The following is a 20,469-nucleotide window of genomic DNA, read 5'->3' as shown; positions in this document are numbered from 1 at the left end:
ATAAACTTTTACTATTTTACTAATCAATTAATTTCAAAATAACTATTTTGTATAATTTTTTCTTAAATTTATAACTCAACCATCTAACCATTAAGAAAATAATATAATTCCATATTCCACAAATATAACTGCACACCAGTTAGTAAGCTGTCATAAAAAGTATATTAACCAATGTTAATTAAATTAAAACAGAACAAAATGTAGGGACTAAGCCAGGAATTTCCATCCGGGAGCAAATGTATATAATTGATTTGGAAAAAGAATATTGTTTACATCTCTCCAATTTTAGTTAAATGTTTTGTCTTCATATCCCATTTTTTAAAACGATCAAAGTCATTCCATCTAGTATATGTTTATTGACTTAGCGTTCTTTTTTGATAATTTCTCTCTTGATCAATTTTGATTAACATTTTACGTTTTAATCTATCATCAAAATTAGCATTATAAAAATATATTAGCACAATTGTTGCTAATTTTATCTATACATTAACTTTTTTTATTTTTTATTTTATTTTTTTATATAGGTTTTCATCTGTTAATTTATCGGAAGGAGTGCAGAAAAACTAGTTATTATCATATTGATTCACACTAATTTTAATGAATTTAGGTCAAAATTTCTAATACATATACAAGATAATATCAAAATAAATCTATTTTTTTTAATAACCTATTGATAAATTAACACGTAAAAACTCAACCAAAACATTGATTAGTGATAGATTTATAACATTAATTAAGCATAAGACTTAAAATAACAATAAATAGATAGTTGATCGTATCTTGATCGACTAAAAAACGCAGTGTATGGATGCATCATTTAACTAAAAATCATTGAATATTTTACGATAAATTTATAATGTGACAGAGAAAACTATTTAGTTCGTCTATATGATAACAGTAATAAATAAGGATAAATATGGGAGATTGTTCTATGTGAAAACTAAAATAGTTATATATATATATATATATATATATATATATATATATATATATATATATATATATAAATACATTTGTTGATGAGGTGTATTCATCAGTTTCATACCTTCAACAACACACAATAAGTTTTTTCCATATCATTTTAAGGCAGACATTTTTAAATAATGATTTGTTGATGACTTGAATTCCTCACGATCTAATTAATATAATATGGTTTAGACACTACTATTTTGTGTGTGAGAGAGAGAGAGAGAGAGAGAGAGAGAGAGAGAGAGAGAGAGAGAGAGAGAGAGAGAGAGAGAGAGAGAGAGAGAGAGAGACGTATCCTCTCAGTTTCCCTCTCTTCTGTCGCCTATAAATTGCAAAGCCTAGTTGTGTTCATTACAGACTGGTTTGGAAGAGACAAAAAGCTACTTTCTCATACAATTAGCCACTCATACCTTTTATCGACAAACATGGCCGGTATAGGAACTACGGCTAGTGTAGATCACATTTCGCACGTAAACACTGGAGATCAAAAAGTAGACATTATTGATGATGATCTCAAAAAAACCAGCCAAGACCTAGCAGAAGACACTTCTGCCCCACCACAAGTCGTCCCTCTCTTCAAAAAGGTAAATACATCTTAAATATAATTAGTCAAACTTGTATTACATAGCTAATTAATTAAATACTCATAATTCGTGTAGCTTATTGCGGAGCTTATAGCCACGTACTTCTTCGTGTTCGCTGGCTGTGCGTCGATTCTGGTGAACCTCGACAGAGACAAAGTTGTGACGTTCCCGGGAATCGCTGCCGTTTGGGGTTTGACTTTGATGGTCATGATCTACGCCGTCGGCCACATCTCCGGGGCCCACCTCGACCCCGCTGTCACCATCGCCTTCGCCGCCATCAAGAAGTTCCCGTGGCCTCAGGTATATTATTTCATGCTTTTTCTTGTATCAGTATATGTTTTTTTTTATTCAATATTATATTCCACATGATTATTAACATGTCCAAATATGTGTGTTTCTCTGCCTGAGAATTTAATTACAAGCTCATTGATCAAGGTCGTTAATATATATATTTATTAGGATATTAATGGTATCTGCTAGCTCCCATAATTAGGGCAACTTACTTCAAGTCGTCAAGTTGACAAAATATGAAATAACGTGCAGTATTCATAAATTTAGAGATAAAATTTGGTAGCCCTTTATAGCCATCTGAAAATGTATATAAATATAAAGTTGCATGTGCAAGTAAATCAAGATAGGAGATATTTTATGAATTAAATAATAATAAAAACGGATGCCTCATCAGAATCATAATAATATTAATATTGCACGAGCGAGGTCATGCATCTGAGTTTTGGTAAATTGATCCATAATGTTTTTTTTTCTCCTTGCACTATCAATCTTATTAAGCTTTAAAAAATTGCACTCGAGATCGTTTTATTCTAATTTTCGTCAATTTTTCGAGTGAATTCCAATTTTAATAGAGTACAATGGTAATTTCATGCATTACAAAATCGATTATTATTTATTCAGATTTTAACAATAAAATTTCACTAGTGACACGCAATATATTTTGTCCCAAATTGTGTTGTTAGTAATTTTTATCACACAAAGCGGTCATTTTACAATTTAAAACAAGATTACGTAGGTCAAAGTTAAGTCAAAGGGCCGGTAATGGGTGCGCCAAGAACACAAAAGGACTAATATGCAAGAATATACAGAATACAGGGACTAGGAAGCAAATTAATTATGTATACGTATATATGTTCAGGTTCCGGCGTATATAGCAGTGCAAGTGGCCGGAGCGACGCTGGCGAACGGCACACTCCGGCTATTGTTTAACGGAAGACACGACCATTTCGTCGGGACAGTCCCTTCAGGCTCAAACTTGCAATCCTTTATCGTCGAAATCATCATCGCTTTTTACCTCATGTTCGTCGTCTGTGGTGTTGCCACTGATAACCGAGCGGTAATTATATTTCTTGTTTTATTTTTTTTAGACACCTTCGCCAATATTTGAAGCTGAATATTTTGGAATGGGCTTATTGGAATTAATTTCCTTCAACCATATCATGTTTAGATCTTGACTTTCTGTAGATATTATATATCTAGATAATGTATATGTAGATTTAATGTGTACACAACTGTAGTCCATGCATGTGTCCTCATATCACGGCCATTCTTTTGGGGATGATGACATAATATATTTATTATTCAATATATATCTTCCAACTTCCAAGGAGTTTGTGCCATGAAGTGAACACGGCGTTTTGATAAAATATTATATTATTAGGTATATATTTGACCTCAGTTTTACAACCGTTTTATTTATATTGACAGATTGGAGAGCTTGCTGGGCTCGCGATCGGTGCAACAATTGCTATCAACGTGTTGTTTGCGGGGTATATATATAAATATACATTTGGCCATACTTAGTATATAGCTGGCACATATCAATCAATACAGAATATATAATATGAGGAATCAATATACCAAATTTCTAAGCATAAAAAAAAAAAAAACGTATTCGTTAAGCTCATGATAGGCATATATAATTACGTACGCACGTAAGGTATTAAATTTAAAATTTTATTTATTTGTTTTTATTAAAAAAAAGTATACTTAATGTAACACATTGTTATTTGATCATGATGAAAATTGTTTTTTATATATGTTATATTTTATGAATGCAGGCCAATTTCAGGGTCATCAATGAACCCAGCAAGAAGCTTGGGCTCGGCAATAGTGTGGCATAAATACACAGGAATTTGGATTTATCTGACAGCACCGGTGATTGGCTGTACTTGTGGTGCATGGGCTTATAGCTTCATCAGAAATACTAACAAGCCCGTTCGTGAAATTACCAAATCTGGTTCTTTCCTTAAGAGTATTGGTCGACGTTAATTATCACATATCTCCATTAGTACACTTCTTTGATGTAATGTATATGATTATAACTTGTTGTATACCACTTATTTTATGTTGATTTTACGAACATTCCAAGTGTGTTTAAGGAGGCAAATGATCTATGCAATATTAATGGTAGCATAAATATTTAATGTTTTGGTATTATTATATTTATATTAGTTTTTTTTTTGGACGGGATAAATACTTGATGTATGTAATTATACCAAAGTCGTTATCTTGAAAAATTAGACATGCGGAGGGCTAAGGTTTTAAGAAATAACTTAATACAGACATCTCTCTATATTTGCGTTAGAGACATCTCACATTTAAGAGGTATATATATATATATATATATATATATATAGTTCATTGTATCTTATTTAATGATGAGCTCAAAGCGGCTAATTCCTTTACATAAGTCCAATTCTTTTGGGCCTAGCATTATTGATCATGCTTTCAGGCAGCCCCTTGGTCAAAATTGACCATCTATGTAAATATTGGCTACTAATTCTGTAAAGATGTGCACATAATTTATAACAAAATCAATGGTATTTTAATCTTTTAATTAAGTTCATCAATTGGCTAATAAATTAACCCAACTAGGCAACTACTTGTAGTTGAAACATGGCGTCACGATAGACAAAACACGATTTAAGAATAGACGTCATAGGGTCATAGACATGGCAAATGCAATAGGAAATTAATTTGGACAAAATATATATTCGCGATATAAGAATTATTTTGATAGGATTTTTTTTTCCCGTTTATACTGTCTTCCAAAACTGTCAACCACAAAATCATGGTACCTTTAACTTTAAGGCTATAATGTACTAACTATAGTAACATTCACTTGAGAAAGTGAAACTTAGTGGAAGTATGATGATCATTCTGAGTTAAATATTCTTATGTGTGTATTTTATGGCATTTCCCCTTAATTACTCTCGTTTTACTTATGATAATTAATTATGCAGAGAAATAGCAACATATAGACCCACCTTCCATAATGTCTGGGTATGTGGAGTGGTATAGGTGGGATTAGTGACACTATATATATGAAATACCTTTATGAAAAAGATCATGTTTGATTGCTTGCGTGTTTTCGTAACTAAGTGGGTCATAGATTTCAGGGAGAAAAAAAAAAACAGTTATAAAAACAAATTTCACTTTTCTATATCGTGTCGTGCCATGTATATAATATAAACTTGTTGACCCCCACTTATTTGATAATTATGATAGTTCTTGCATTTGAAATTTGACCAAACCCCTCACTAGTAATAATAAGTTCTTTTGTACAAAGTGAGCAAAAAAGGGAAGAGAGGAAAATTTTCTATGAAGGTAATTAATCAGGAAAACTAACCCTAAGGTCATTGTCTGCCACCTAGAGAAGAAAAAAGAAAAAAAGAGAAAATGAAAACAAGTCCTATTCGTAAGTTTCTCCACGATAGTCAAAGCACAAACTCTTAATAAAAAGAAGAAGAAAAAAACATCTTTAACTAACCTCTTATTATAGTCAATATGCAATCTACCAATTAAAAAAAAAAAGGAATGGGAAAACATGGGATTGCAAGAATTAGAAAAAGATTCCAACATCCACGCTTAACTGGGAATGATGAGTGATTTTATAGAGGATAACAAATCATAGTGTAGCCATAAAGTTTTATAGAAGATATATATATTTACAAAGTTGGTATTTAGTATCTGATCAAACAAGGCGTTGAAATGATGAATAGTGGGAGGTTAAGGTTGTTGCATGCGCATTGAATAAACGTTCAAAAACCTTATAAATTTAATTAAGAGTTTTTTTTTTCTTCTTCTTGTGATTGAATACACTTGATCATAATTGCACTCGTCTTTATTTGGGGAAAAAATAAATAATTTTAATCAAGTCTTAGAAGTCGTAATGAATCTTTCGAGGGTGAGAATTAAGTGTAGAGTTTAGAGTCAAAGGAAGATGGCGATTGTCGTCTGCCACAAATTATGGTACTGTTTGGTTGACCAATTCTCATTCATTAGATTGTGGTTATTATATTTGGTGATTGATGTCTTAAATCAGATTACTATTTCTAACTTCTGTAGTTCTTTTTGTAATACTTAAAAAAAAAAAAATGAAATTTAACAGTTAACAACTTAAAAATATTCAAGAAACTAAAATATATTATTACTAAATAAAAAAATAATAGATATTTCGACCCTAAAAATACTCAATAAAATTAATATAGTTTAAATATTTAGAGTATTATTTAGAGTTTTCTAACTTAGTGAGCCTTATCAAACATATGAATTTTATTGCGGCCTAAGTTTCAAATTTTTTAAGTTTTTAGCCATTTTGATGACATGGCATTGATTGGTGTACTTATATTTTCCATTTTAGCCTTTCTTAATAATATACTTTATTTTATTTTTATATTGCACGACTTTGCAGTTTTTAATTGATATACACAGTTATGCAATTAATTAGTTTATGAGCGCTCAAGCTAATTAGTCATCAAAAAATTTAAAATTGTAAAGTAGTAAAAAATTGTAAAGTAGCCAACGTTTTAGTAATAGTTGATAATTAGCCTTCTCAAAAAATTACTTGATGGTAAAAGATGCTATTGCCCTCAATTTTTTGTTTCACTCTCATTTATGCCGATATATTAAAAAAAATTAAATGACAAAAAAATTCAAATGAAAACCGGTTACTAATTCGCTACTACCCATTTTCAGAGTACGAAAAAAAGCTTAATTTTAACTTTTTTTTGTTTAAAAGCTTAATTCTAACTATTGAAGATGATTTTTTCTATCTAACACTTAAACAAAATAATAATAAAACTAAAACTCCTTTCTCATGGTAATATGGAGTAAAATAATGGTGGTTAAATCTTTAAATTCTTATTAATTAACATTAATGGATTGTTATATTCTATTGTATTCGAGTTCTTTTTCTCAGACGTCTACAAATTTGTTAATTAACATTAATTTATCTTAATTATCGTCAATAGTTACTGCATTTTATGATTAATAATCTTGTATAATAATAGTAAATAGTTACAGATTTATGTATTTCTTCGCAATTTTTATTTTTATTTTTTTCCCTCATTTTATTTTAAATGATTTACGTTGTTTAGGGAGGTACTACCTAATTTGGGGGATTCTAATTAAAAAAAAATTGTTCTATCATTTTCTTAAAAAAAGGTGACAAATGGTATTTGAATAAGTTAATAAAAGACAATGACTATTTAACTAAAACGTTTGAAACGTTGACTAATTTAAAATTACAGCGTTTCAATATAACTAATTTGCTAGAGTGTCCAAAAATAAATTAGACTAGGAAGTCGAGAAAACTTGAGGCAAAAGAATTCAAGATTAATTGTTTTTGCATTCTTGTTTGGAGGAGTCTATACATTTTGAAAAAACAAAAATCATTGACAATTAATTAATTACGAAAACAATGAAGCACAGGTGTACGGAATATGGAAAGTGAAATCCGGCACAAATGTGAGTTCCTTTGTATTTGATTTCCTCATTATTTTCAAACCAAAATAAAATCCTTACTTAAGTTATATACTTGCCAATTTTTCAGGATATTTTATACTTTTCTGAAAGTAAAACAAGATAAAGAAAATGCTAGGAAATAATATTTCATTGTTTTTTTTTTTAAATTTATTTTTATTTTTATTATTATTGCGAACATAGTCTTAGGCTTACTACTCCTTCTACGCATTCTCCCATGAATTTAGTGATAGTAATCCATCAAATTGCTATATTATTATTCGGAAACATGTTAAAAATTAAATGTGGCTAAATCCTCCAAAGTAGCGAAACAAAATTAGAAAACTGGTTCGCACTATAAATAATACTTTACGCGTGATAATTTGCTACGAAAACCATATTATACGGACAAATTTAGGATGTAATGATATTAGCTGCAGATAGTAGTTATAACTAACAAGAAGATCATGAAATCATCATCACATGGCCACTTGTCACACGTCCACTGGTATATGCACACTTTAAGACTCAATGAGAAAGAAATGACTTTCTTTTCTTTATGTTTTGAAGTAAGAAAATGGTAGCAACTCGCTCAATTTCTTTTCAAGGTGTAAAATGAATCTTTAAATAGTGACCAGAGGGGAAAAAAATATAGTAATAAAATAAAAGTATCTAGATATATATAGAAATATGAAAACTCATGTTTTATCATATAATAAATCTTTGATAAATTTTAAGTAAATAATCACGAGATTTTATTAGCAAAGTAAAAAAGATACTAATAATTGTAAATATTCGTTAATAATTATAAACAATATTAGACTCCAAAAGCATAAATGAGATGCTAAAAAGTCCAAATAATGTCATAACACCATAAGCTATTACTTAAACTTTACAAAAAATTGACTATTTGGCAAATCTCATAATTTTGGTGTCTTAGTTACTCAATTAATTGTAAAATAAATTATAAGAGTTTGAACACATGTCATAAGTTTGCAAACTATGATTTACTGATTAATAATTATTATCATTAACGGGTAAAAGATTTTACCTTACTCAATGCCTGTTTTTTTATTGCAAATAACGGGTATATTTTTTTTACTTGTTTACTCAATGGGTATATCCGTTATCTTTGACACCAAAGAAGACTTCGATCAAATGCTTTATTTCTATCTTAGTTGATCTTGATTCGACAATAAAAGTATATTGATTTATCAATAATAACCGAATATTTTTATCTGTAATCATAATATATTTGACTCTATCTATAATTTTTTTTTCCTATGAGTTATAGTCTCTCAAACTTCAAAGACCTAGTAAACTGATACAAATAATGAGTAAAAAATTGAGATGGATACGAGTAATACTTTTGCCATATTGGAGCTTTGTCAATTGTCTCCTTAGTCTCCTATTATGATCCGATTTCATTCAATAACAATAACAATAATCTATTGTTCACTTCATTTTTCTTGCATATTATTACTTATAATTTCACACTGTTTGTTTAATCAACCATTTACATATATCTTGTTAATACCACTTCTTCAATTCTAACGTGATTTGACAAAAAAACTAAGCTTTAGTTCATTTTCACAGCCAACTGATCTCCTTCTCCTAGTTGGTTATTATCCTATTTTTCCTTTAAAAAAGTATATATATCAATATGCAAGTCTAGAATTTGGATTTATAATAGGTCATCTTTCCATCAAAATCAAAGCATTAAAATGACACTTGAATTTTATTATGGAAAAATCTCATAAATTAGACCACTTATAACGTTATATTTACAATCTAGTTAACGATTTAACAATGTTTAAAAAATCTAGTCATATTTGGTGACGTTATCTCATTAATCAAATAGTATTTTACGTAATTATTTTTGGTATTTACATACGTTAATACTAGTAAATATTTGTTAATTTTGATAAATGATCAACCAAAATAATCGAAACTTGGCTAATTACTCAAAATCAAGTTTCATATTTGTCAAAATCAAGTTTGGTATTATTAGTCGTTGGATGTAACAAAATAATTAACAGAAGGGCTATAATCGGATTTTAATTACCGCATTTGATTCTCTTTATTTGTTCACATTTACTATATATAAACTTAAAAAAAAAAAAAACAAATAATACCAAATAAACTGCTCCTATTTCAGTGTCGCACTCACAACCAATCATCGTCATGTACTTGAGATATTATCTAGTACTTACTTTCATCTCATGTGACAAATGAGATCAAGTATATGATATTTCGATGTATAGTACCCAGTAAAATTAAAGGGAAAGTGGAAATAAATTTCTTATTTATTTATTATTATCTGGGAAAAATTCCATATTAGATTTTCGCATACAATTATTACTAGTAGCATTATATATAGAGTATCTTATCATAATCAGATAAATCCCTCCATTTACAAAAATATAATTTCAGTCTTGGAAAATATAGTGTGAACTATATTACAAGCCATTATTAGCCACTGACTCAGTCACTCCTCATAAACTTGACTTATTGCCTCCATACAATAAATTGATCAATTCCATGTCTTCTGTTAGCCAACTCATAGCATTAAATACTCTTTAAGACACTTATTATCTCCCCACCTTTTTTTTTTCTTCTTTGCACATTAATAACAGAATAATCTATTTAGAAAATATCACAACAAAACATATAAATTGATGGATCTTATATCAGTATATATACCATTCACCCGGACACATACCCAACAAAATTAAATATAAACATTAATATGGGAGAAAAACAAATTAAGCGTTTGCCATCGCAGTCACCAAATTTCACGCCACAATCTAACTCAACCAAAGATTAATTTATCTTTTACCGTTACTGTATCGAAACTTCAATTTTTACTTTTTGTAATATACAGTAATAAGTGTCAAAAGTTTATCGCGATTTACTGTATAAATAAATAAATTAATATAAATAAAATATGAGGTATTTGTAAAAAATGAAGATATTTGTGAAATATACTCTAAATTTTACCGCGGGCTTGCGTATTTGAAACCTTAGACTCACCGTGAAAGAATAATAAAAAATATATGAAGTACAATTTCAATAGCTATAGGCTGTGTTTGGTTACAGACTTGAAAAGAGTTTTTGACTTTTCAAGAAGTGAAAATAGGAAACAAAACTGAAAAATGTGTTTGGTAAGGTGTTTTCGGAAATTTTTTTAAAATTTTTTTGAAGTAGTTTTGTAAAAAAGTAAAGAAAACTGAAAACAAATAAAAGGTGTTTGGAAAATTCTTTCTTTTCTTCTGTCCTCCTTCTCCTCACCCGCGCACAAGACTTGAAAAAATAAAAAAAAAATCCGGCCATCTTCTTCAATCACCACCGAGCCTCACCATCACCGCCAAATAGTTTTCATTTTTTTATTTTTTTCAAAAGGTGTACCAAATAGTTTTCATTTTTTCAAAAACAAAAATGAAAACTGTACCAAACAGTTTTTTCAATTTCTCAAAAAAAAAAATGAAAACTGTACCAGACAGTTTTTTGAAAACAACTGCAAAATAATTTTTCAGTACAACTATAAAAATTAGAAAATAGAAAACAAAATTTTTTTGAGTTAACTACCAAACGGGCCCATAAAGTCTTGATGATAATTTTGTGAGTAAATACTAAAGTACAATTGACAGTGTGCAATTTTTTTTTAAATTTTTATACGGTAACAAAAAAAAGAAGCTTCTTTACCAATGGGATAGTCGAAGAGATCATGCCAACTCAAGTCTACTAGCTAGCGATCTAAAATTAACAAAAGTAACGGAAAATATATGCGTCATGTGATAAATAATAAATATATTTTTTAAAGATGAGAAAAAGAAGACTAAATAAGGTAACTAATTTAATGGTGCAGAAATGTATGTCTAACTCTTATCCACAGCGCGTCTCTCTGTATTGCCGGTGGGTAGTTGAAGCAGACAGAGTTCGATTCAATGCTTTTATCTTTCTTTTATTTTCTATTTAATTTTTTTTTTTTTACTAAACTGTTCAATGGGCACTTTTTTCAACGGTGTCTACTACTATATATACACACATAAGTAAAACAAGAAACCACAATCAAACAAAACCAAGCCCTCCTTTTTTTTTTTAATTACAACAAAAACCCGGGGTTTAATTTTGCCTTAATCATTAGACAAGGCAAAAACTCCCTTTTTTTTTTCTTCTCCCTCTTTTTCATTTATCATATTCCGATGGCAGAGATTTCACCCAGCCCAGGAAACCATGTGATGAACATAAAAGAAGGTGATGATCAAGAAAATAGTCAAAACTCAAGCCATTCAAATCCCAGTAAAAACTCATTCGCTTCTTCTTGCGTTTCCGTGTCGTTCATCCAGAAGGTAATATTGCATGTCACAGAGATATAGTATTTTTTTTTTTTTTTCATTCAAATTGTACGGATCATATATATAACAATTTAATTTTAATTAAAAAAGTTGCTAGCGGAGGTTTTGGGGACGTATTTCGTGATATTCGCTGGGTGTGCTTCGGTGGTGGTGAATCTGGACAATGATAAAGTGGTGACTCTTCCTGGGATTTCAATATGTTGGGGTTTAGTTGTGATGGTCATGGTTTACTCAGTCGGCCATATCTCCGGAGCCCATTTCAACCCCGCCGTGACAATCGCTTTCGCCACCACCAAGAGATTTCCACTCAGACAGGTGAACCAATCTTAACCATAATCATGCTTGTTAAACTCGATTTCTTGTTGACTCGGTTAAACTTGATGATGATGATTTTCATTATTACGTTTTCCCAAAAAAAAAAAAAAAAAATTGACTAAAAAGAATAAATAAACCAAGTTTTTCAACATTTAGATTTATTGTTGTCGAATAGTGACATGAATGCTATTTATTTATTTATTACAATAATTTATTGTATATGGGGTCGCCTCTGGCTTCCATGCATGAGATTAATTACATACACAAGTAGCTTATTTTGACCCCGAAAGTCAATGCTCGTACACAATATTGTCGTTCTCATTTTTCACACTCATTATGGGATCAAGGATTAAAAAAAAAAGACGTTACTAATATATATATACCCTCTTTCTCAGTTGTCGTGATCACAAGTTCCGTATTGTTGTTGTAATTAAATGGGAAATTGGTAGGATATATAGATATTGTGCATAGACTATCAATTCAATGTATGATATATATATACATCAAAATGTTTATTTGATTTATGTTTTGGTACATTATTAAATTAATAGGTACCGGCGTACATTGGAGCTCAGGTGCTGGGGTCAACGCTGGCGAGTGGGACATTGAGGCTGATATTCAGCGGCAAAGAGGATCACTTCTTCGGCACATCCGTGGCCGGCACAAATCTTCAAGGCTTCGTCGTCGAGTTCATCATCACATTCTATCTTATGTTCGTCGTCTCCGGCGTCGCTACTGATAACCGCGCGGTAATTATTTACCCCTATACTTACATTAATTATAAAAAAAAATTATTATTATAATTTTTAATATTTATCATTAAATTTCAATAGTTTTTTTATTCATGAATAAGTTATTCCTCAAGTGACGTATCTGAATATGTCATATGGTCAATATAAATAGTACATGATTTGAGCAGGATAGTGACTTTGATTTATTATAAAAAAAAATTTGTATTTCTCGGTGATTATAATTACTCCTAATTATAATATTATTATATTTCTTATAATTTGGTTTTTTTTATCACAAACGAATTTCAATGATTATTGCTTCATGAATAATTTATTCTCCAAGATCATAGTAGAGATATATTTGAATATATCATATGGTCAATGTAATAGACTAATAGTCTATAACTATATATTTAATAACTATATTTGTTTTATGTGTGTGTGCAGATTGGAGAGCTTGCAGGGCTTGCAGTCGGTTCCACGGTTCTTCTCAATGTGCTGTTTGCAGGGTAAATAAATAAATTCTTATCCTTTTTAAAGCAATAATTCTTCATATGGGTCAAACTAATATTGCTCATTTGCGTGTACAAGTGAGACTAAAAAACAAGAATTAATATAAAATACTAATAAAAAAAAAATGCAGGCCAGTGACCGGGGCGTCAATGAACCCAGCGAGAAGCATGGGACCAGCGATCGTGTTTCACAGATACAAATCGATATGGGTTTACATAGTTGCACCGATTCTTGGTGCTACCTCCGGTGCATGGGTCTACAACTTGATAAGGTTCACTGACAAGCCTCTCCGAGAGATCACCAAGACTGGCTCTTTCTTGAAGAGCGTACGTAATGGCAGCTCCAAATGATTAATATTCTAATAAAATTTTACATAATAATTTAGATAGAATTAAAAAAAAACATATATATATATATATATATATAAGAATAATATTTGTTCCTTTTTTAACTATATTATTATGGTGAAAGATCGGGTGTAGTAGCGGCAAGGGATGTGGTAACGAAACTTCTCTCGTGTTTGCTTGTATCTTTTTTTTTTTATCCTTTATACAAAAATAGAAAAATGAAAAACTTGTTTTGTCCTTTTTTTTTTTTGGTGTAATGGTTTTGCATGATGACGTGAAACAAGTGGATCGTGTGAATGTACAAGAGGAAAAAAGTGTCGGCTTAATTGAGTATGAGAAGAAACACGTGGGATGAGAAAGATCGGATAAAGAAAGAAAGAAATACGAGAAGGAAAAAAACAAATGTTTTACTTGCACGGACGTAATGTGGAGTTTTCCATTAGCGACTCTATTTTAGGTGGCAGATATGGCTCTAGGTCTTTGAAGGTTAATAATAGAAGTCATTGACCTCCCCGTAAGTTAATCCCTCGGATATTTCATTTACTTTATAAATCCTTATTTTTAGTATTTTTTGTTTGTTGTTTATAATTTTATTTGAATTTTTTTTTATAATGCTTATAGTTTCATTTGTACTTTTTCGTCGTGGCTTATAAGTTTAATTTCAAATAAGGGCAGCATTGTTTAATAAAAACAAGGGCAAAATTGTCTAAAAAAATAAAGAAGTATCTGTGAAAGGTTTGAAATATCAAGGTATTCAAAGAATTAGCATCTTCAAATGAGGTATTTGTTAGGAGTGTACACACACCGGTGGTGTTTAAAACAGGTTGTTTGAAAAACTTTAGACACGACTGAAAAATAAATCAAACCGAACCAAATTGTAGGCTTCTCTTCACAACTTTGATGAAATAAATGCTGTTATAAACCAAATAAATCTATGTACATATCATCATAAGAACAACAATTCGCTTCCACATTCGTCGAAAAAAGAGTATACATTGTCGTCAAAGCCTGGTTTGACCACCAGTACTAGTTCTAACTCTTGCCCTTAGCCTGGGAATGAGGATAGGTCTACAACAGAGTAGAGCACACAAAAGCTCGAGCATAAACAGAGCCATGGTGGTCCACACGAATAAGGTTATCTTCCAGTACCATATCCACCTTTTTAGCAACGGAAGCTCCGACTCGAGGACCACCGAGGAGTCGTAGATCTCGGGAATTCCCGCGCCCGGTCGATACTCTGCTCTTTGCTCGATCGACACCTTCAAACAGGCCGTTGGAACGTCTCCTTCGACCAAGCCTTTGAACTTCACGCCAAGGGTTTGGGATTCCGATACGTAGCCGGTGATAAGCGGAGCGACTCTGAGGAACGTCGACAAAAGGCGGATCGGCTCGCTTCTGAACTCTAACATGCACGGATGGCTTGAACTGGCTAGCGTTTCACCTTTTGCTGATACCAAATCTACTCTCACCTACATTTCAAGAATCATCTGTTAAATAATAGAATCTTAGAACGGAGAATCCTTTTTCCAGTTGTCTGATAGCCCTTTATCTTCAAGTTGATGGTATTTAATACTTTGATTAAATTTATACTTTAAGACAGACAAAACAGCAACAGCATACATCTAGCTTAACCAACTGAAGATCGGATTCACGTGTCAAATTTCATGACCCAAAGCTGAAGATTTCACTCATAAAAGGTTTGAGAAATACCTGAAAGATCCCAAGATTTCTGTTGTACTCCGATTCGGGCACTGTCAACAGGACAACAATCTGCAACTTGTGGGTAGCGGGTATAACCCGATATCTAACTTGCCTTCGAAATTCCATTTGTTCATCGCAGCCAACGCCGCAACCAGCTTTCGAGCAGGAGATTATCGGCACATAAGCGACTGGTCTAAGCTTAGTGAAATCAAAGTTCAAGACTTGCTTCATTTGAATCGGCTCCTCGACCAAATGCCTCATCAACAAGCCGCTTAACACAAGCGAAGAAGCCAAAAGACAACATAAAATAACAAAAACATATAAACCGCATAATAAACCCCATCCGTATCGCATAGCCAGTTTCCAAAATGAGCTCTGGTCTTTGAACCATTCGTGTACAAACGGACTGACTGATTTCCAAATAAATTCAGTAGATTTTGAAACTTTTCCTATAAAATACTCTCTGCAGTGCCTAATTGTTTGGAAAGGATCGACGATAAATATATAAAGGTTAAGAAACCCCCAAATTGGAAATGTCACCAAGTTAATAAACAGATTGGTTTGGAGATCAATTGCCTTAATCACCAGTCCGACCAAAAAGAAGAGCAAGTTAAACGAAGAACCGTTGAGTTCCGACGCCGAGTCAACTGAGTCATAACGCGGGAGTTCACTCGCCCTTGTTACAGTCGAACGCTGTTCAGTCTCGTTCTCGTCACTCGCGAATCGCTGAGCTGCCTCAGACTTTTTCCCGTTCTCGCCCAAATCCGGATCAATTTTGTGCCTTTCGTCGGAAACTGACTCGACCTTGGAAATTGAGCTCGAACACCGGCGCCGGAGAGTGGGAGCCTCCGGGGAAAAAGTCTCCGGCGAATATTCGGGATCGGAGGATGACGTGGTGGGCTCCAATTGGTCGAAGAAGGAGTCGGAGCAATCGTAGAATGGGAAGTCATCGGACGCATCGAAGAGCGAAATGGCGTCTTCGTCTTCGACCGTTACGGTCGGAAGTTCCATCGGCGACCGTCTGAGAGAAGGCTCGAGGATACTGGTTTGGTTAGGGTTTCGGTGGCGTCATATTTGAATAATACGGAAATTGATTTCTGTTGCTTTGCTTATCTCACAAGTAAGAATGAAACAAATATAGAGATGGGGTTTTTTTTTTTTTTTTTAACAAAGATATAGAGATGGTTTTCTTCCTCTATTATTTTTATTTGGGGAAAGCGATATTACGACACGTGTCGAATTATAGCTGGTTATCTTGGCGGTGGTTTTGGACATTTCCTGGGGATTTCGTGGCAGATTGGGCTTCTTTAAGACTCCCATCATTGGAGGCCCACTCTTTAATGTTCAAGTTGACAATAAGCCCATAACCATAGAGAAACTCTCTCTCTCTCTCTCTCTCTCTCTCTCTCTCTCTCTCTCTCTCTCTCTCTCTATCTCTCTCTCTCTCTCTCTCTCTCTCTCTCTCTCTCTCTCTCTCTCTCTCTCTCTCCAAATGAGAAATTTCATGTGCAATAATTAAGTTAAATTCAATAAAATATGCATAGCTTTACTAAAATAGAATAAATTTTGACATAAGGGAAGCTTTTTTTTATATCGCAAAAATAGTGTGCATTGCCGTGAGGTGCTATGCAGTCTCATGCGATTCTAAGCAAAAAAAAAAAAAAAAAAAAAAAAAAAAAAAAAAAGAGTAAAAAATGCAGTCTCATGCGATTTCGTACAGTCCCGTTGTGCATTACAATGAGAGAAATTATTAGCTTTTGCGGTAATTCAATAAAAATATATATAGTTTTTAAATTTATATAATTTCGGATTATAAATAGAACTTAACCTCTTAATACGCATATAAATATAAAAAAAAAACTTTATCAAATAGCCGAATAGCTACCCTTAATTAAAACTGCAGAAATACTATTTTTAAAGTCAAACATTTCTAAAATATTATTTTTTTCAAGTTTGTAAACATTTATTTGAGATTGATTTATTTTAAATGAACTCTAAATAGTAAACGACGTTATAGAACCTGATGAAACATTAAATACATTTTTTAAAATATAAAAAAGAAAATGATTGTCTACAAATTGAAAACACAATTTTGACGATAAACACTTTAAAATTATTATTTTTGCGATAACTTTCAAAAACACATTATCACATATAATTTTTCACATTAAAATTGTAGCAAGATATTCCTCATGCCCAAAATTAACATAATATGATACATTGTATGCGTATTGTCTTAGTAATTTGTGTTATTTTATTAGGTTATCATTTAATTAAACTATAAATTTAGTATCATTGGTCTAAGTGACGATATATCTAACTCTACCAATAAATAAATAAATGAAACTATCCATACTTCATCCAACTTAGATTACTATGGATCATATTCACATCGCCTTGCAAAAAAAAAAAAAAAAAAAAGAGGAAATAGTGTATATATCTAGCCCGAATTATAAACAACCAAAAAAAACTATTTTTCTAAGTTATTAGAGTCCCTTTCATCAATGATGTATTAATATAATAAGTGGTGTGATTTACTTAGCCTTAACAGACAAAAGCGATTAGCATTGATCTATTCCAAGAATTATAATTATCGCACTGAGACAAGTGTCATGACTACCGGAGTGATATACATAATATGGTCTCATTGGATCATCAATAGCATTTCACATTATTACATTTCTAGGATTTGAGAAGATGAGAATCGAATCTTGAGATAACAAACTCTATTCATCAACGAACCAGATAAGAAATTGTATTCGATCTTATGAGAAATATACAAGTAAAAGGCTTTATATAGCCATGAAACATAAAAGAAATAAAAGAAAAACAAAGAAACAAATATGGAAAATACAACTTGTTCAACTTATCGTTTATTAGACATAAACGACGCATATGAAAAACTTGATCTCTAATACACCCCCGCAAGATGAACTTTCCCGAAAGTTCATCTTGGATTGAACTTGAATATCGGAGAAGACAATCCGAAGAATACCTCGATCGAATGAATAAAGAAAAAATTGACTTTGTGAAGAACCGGTCTTGTTTTGAGAAAAAATTCTCTCAGAGACATTTTCTCGAACACCTTGAGTGCGCTGAGATTTCTGAACAAACCATTGCAGAGTAAGCCGTGTTCCTCCAACTCCAAAGTACTCCGGCCGCGGCTAAGATCAGTTGGCCATGGTAGATCGCAACAATCGGCTTCTCAGCGTCGGTGAATTTTCGACAAACGCTACTTTTCTTGATCTCCTTGGTGGTCAGAGCCTGGAGAATCAAGATCGGCTTCGGGGTCGTGGCATTTCCTCGGAAGAGGATCTCCGCAGAGTCCCGGATTTCCGAAATACGCCGATGGATCACGGGCCCGGATTTGGGTCCCGGTCGGAATCGTTCCCGTGAAATTGTTGTTCGACAAGTCCAATACGCCGAGGCGATCGATCAGACCAAGGCTCCAGGGGATTTGGCCGCGGAGGTTGTTGTTTGACAGATCGAGACGTACAAGAAATGGTAGAAGACTCGAAGCTCGTCGCGAGCTCTCCGGCGAGAATCCGGCTACATTTCCCAAATGGTGTAGACGAAGACGACGGAGAGCGCGGCCGGAAGCCAGGCGATGAGGAGGATCTGAGATTTGGAGTCGTCGCCGTAGATCGCGAGGTACATCTGAGTCATCACAGCGCCGCTGAGTCCGACAAAGTCTTTCAAGAGTCCAAGAACCACGCCGCGGATCTCCGGGAAGTTCTTGACGCAGGTCACCAGAGCGCTGGTGTTGGCGAAATTCTGAGAGTTCGCTCCGATGTAGATGTAGGCGCACATGTGCCACACGGCGGGGCAGGCGATTCTTCCGGTGACGGCGAGCCAGACCATGAAGTAGCCGGCGAAGTTCATTACGGCGCCGACGAGGAGGACGAACCAGGTCGGTGTGACATCGGCGATCAGACCGGAAAGGACTCCGACGTTGGCGCCGAGGTCCTTGAAGAAACCGATCAGGTTTGGGTTGGATTTCTCGTCCGGGCCTTCGTCGACGAGGATCTTCGTGATGTGGAAAGTCTCGCAACTGTTGTCCTTTTTCGTCGGTTCGGCATCGTAATAAGAGGGCATAATCGCCGGAAGAAGAACTTGAAGATTTGACACGGCGTAACTCGCCGGAGAAGGGAACCTTGTAACTTGGATACGGCGGGACTCGCCGGAGAAGATCTTGAAGCTTTGACATGGCGGGACTCGCCGGAGAAGCCTCTTGAATGTTGACACGGCGGGACTCGCCGGATTGGAATCTTGAACCCGTTGATACGACGTTGAATCGCCGAAAAAAAAAGATCTTGAAGTCTTGACAAAGCGGAAAAACGCCGGAAGAAGATCTTGAAAGTTAACACGGCTTGAATCGCCGGAAATAGATTCTTGTTGATGAAACGGCTTGAAATTCGCCGGACTAGAATCTTGATTAAAAACACTCCGAACTTCCAATGCGCTCTGTCGATGAAGCTTCTTCCGTCGATGAAGCGATGGTGAGAAGAACTTGAAATCGAGAAAAGAGGCGCCAAATAACCGGAATACTCGGAGGTAAAAGAAAATTGACCTTCGTGAAATTCCACCGGGCTCGCGTCGGAGATCTTTTCCGATCGTCGAGGAAATCGGGGAGGACGAAGTGGATTTCTCTAACCTAGAAAATCGAATGCGGAAGATCGCTCTGATACCATATTACATTTCTAGGATTTGAGAAGATGAGAATCGAATCTTGAGATAACAAGCTCTGTTCATCAACGAACCAGAGAAGAAATTGTATTCGATCTTATGAGAAATATACAAGTAAAAGGCTTTATATAGCCATGAAACATAAAAGAAATAAAAGAAAAACAAAGAAACAAATATGGAAAATACAACTTGTTCAACTTATCGTTTATTAGACATAAACGACGCATATGAAAAACTTGATCTCTAATACACATGAGTGAACCAACACTTGCGAAGCGAGTTCTCCGATACAGAATTCCTTTGTGCTTCCTTGTCGATGATCAACATTCATGAAGATGAAATTTATCAATTAAGAAATCGAAGTAAGGAGAATCAAAGCTCGAATAAGTGAAGACTATCATAAAAGTTGCTCTTGCTCTGATACCATAATATAGACGAGGTTGAGAGAAACAAGAACAAGTGAGTTTGGTGGAGAATAAATGATTCCCGTTAATGAGCAAAAGGATAT

General features: G+C 33.3%; 3 protein-coding genes across 3 annotated transcripts; 2 read left to right on the top strand and 1 right to left on the bottom strand.

Annotated features, from left to right (window-relative positions):
- Positions 1-1,173: 1,173 nt before the first annotated feature.
- LOC149386523 (aquaporin NIP1-1-like) lies at positions 1,174-4,077 on the top strand. The gene is made up of 5 exons (XM_089625689.1): positions 1,174-1,553; positions 1,629-1,853; positions 2,704-2,901; positions 3,273-3,334; positions 3,626-4,077. The coding sequence occupies exons 1-5, from the start codon at positions 1,395-1,397 to the stop codon at positions 3,834-3,836; spliced, it is 855 nt and encodes a 284-aa protein (XP_089481815.1). The 5' UTR covers positions 1,174-1,394; the 3' UTR covers positions 3,837-4,077.
- Positions 4,078-11,360: 7,283 nt separating this feature from the next.
- On the top strand, positions 11,361-14,182 carry LOC149386522 (aquaporin NIP1-2-like). Its single transcript, XM_089625375.1, has 5 exons — positions 11,361-11,662; positions 11,759-11,983; positions 12,535-12,732; positions 13,162-13,223; positions 13,358-14,182. Exons 1-5 carry the CDS (start codon positions 11,516-11,518, stop codon positions 13,575-13,577), a joined length of 852 nt encoding a protein of 283 aa, XP_089481501.1. The 5' UTR covers positions 11,361-11,515; the 3' UTR covers positions 13,578-14,182.
- Positions 14,183-14,387: 205 nt separating this feature from the next.
- On the bottom strand, positions 14,388-16,433 carry LOC149386521 (Putative adipose-regulatory protein (Seipin)). Its single transcript, XM_089625374.1, has 2 exons — positions 15,285-16,433; positions 14,388-15,043 (listed from the first exon to the last, which is right to left on the bottom strand). The coding sequence occupies exons 1-2, from the start codon at positions 16,284-16,286 to the stop codon at positions 14,576-14,578; spliced, it is 1,470 nt and encodes a 489-aa protein (XP_089481500.1). The 5' UTR covers positions 16,287-16,433; the 3' UTR covers positions 14,388-14,575.
- Between the last annotated feature and the right edge of the window lie 4,036 nt (positions 16,434-20,469).

This window comes from Urtica dioica, chromosome 9, assembly GCF_054948205.1.
Source record: "Urtica dioica subsp. dioica isolate 48M chromosome 9, U.dioica_male_clone48M_v1_H2, whole genome shotgun sequence".
In the NCBI taxonomy this organism is placed as follows: Eukaryota; Viridiplantae; Streptophyta; class Magnoliopsida; order Rosales; family Urticaceae; genus Urtica; species Urtica dioica.
This window is presented reverse-complemented; position numbering and strand designations above follow the sequence as displayed.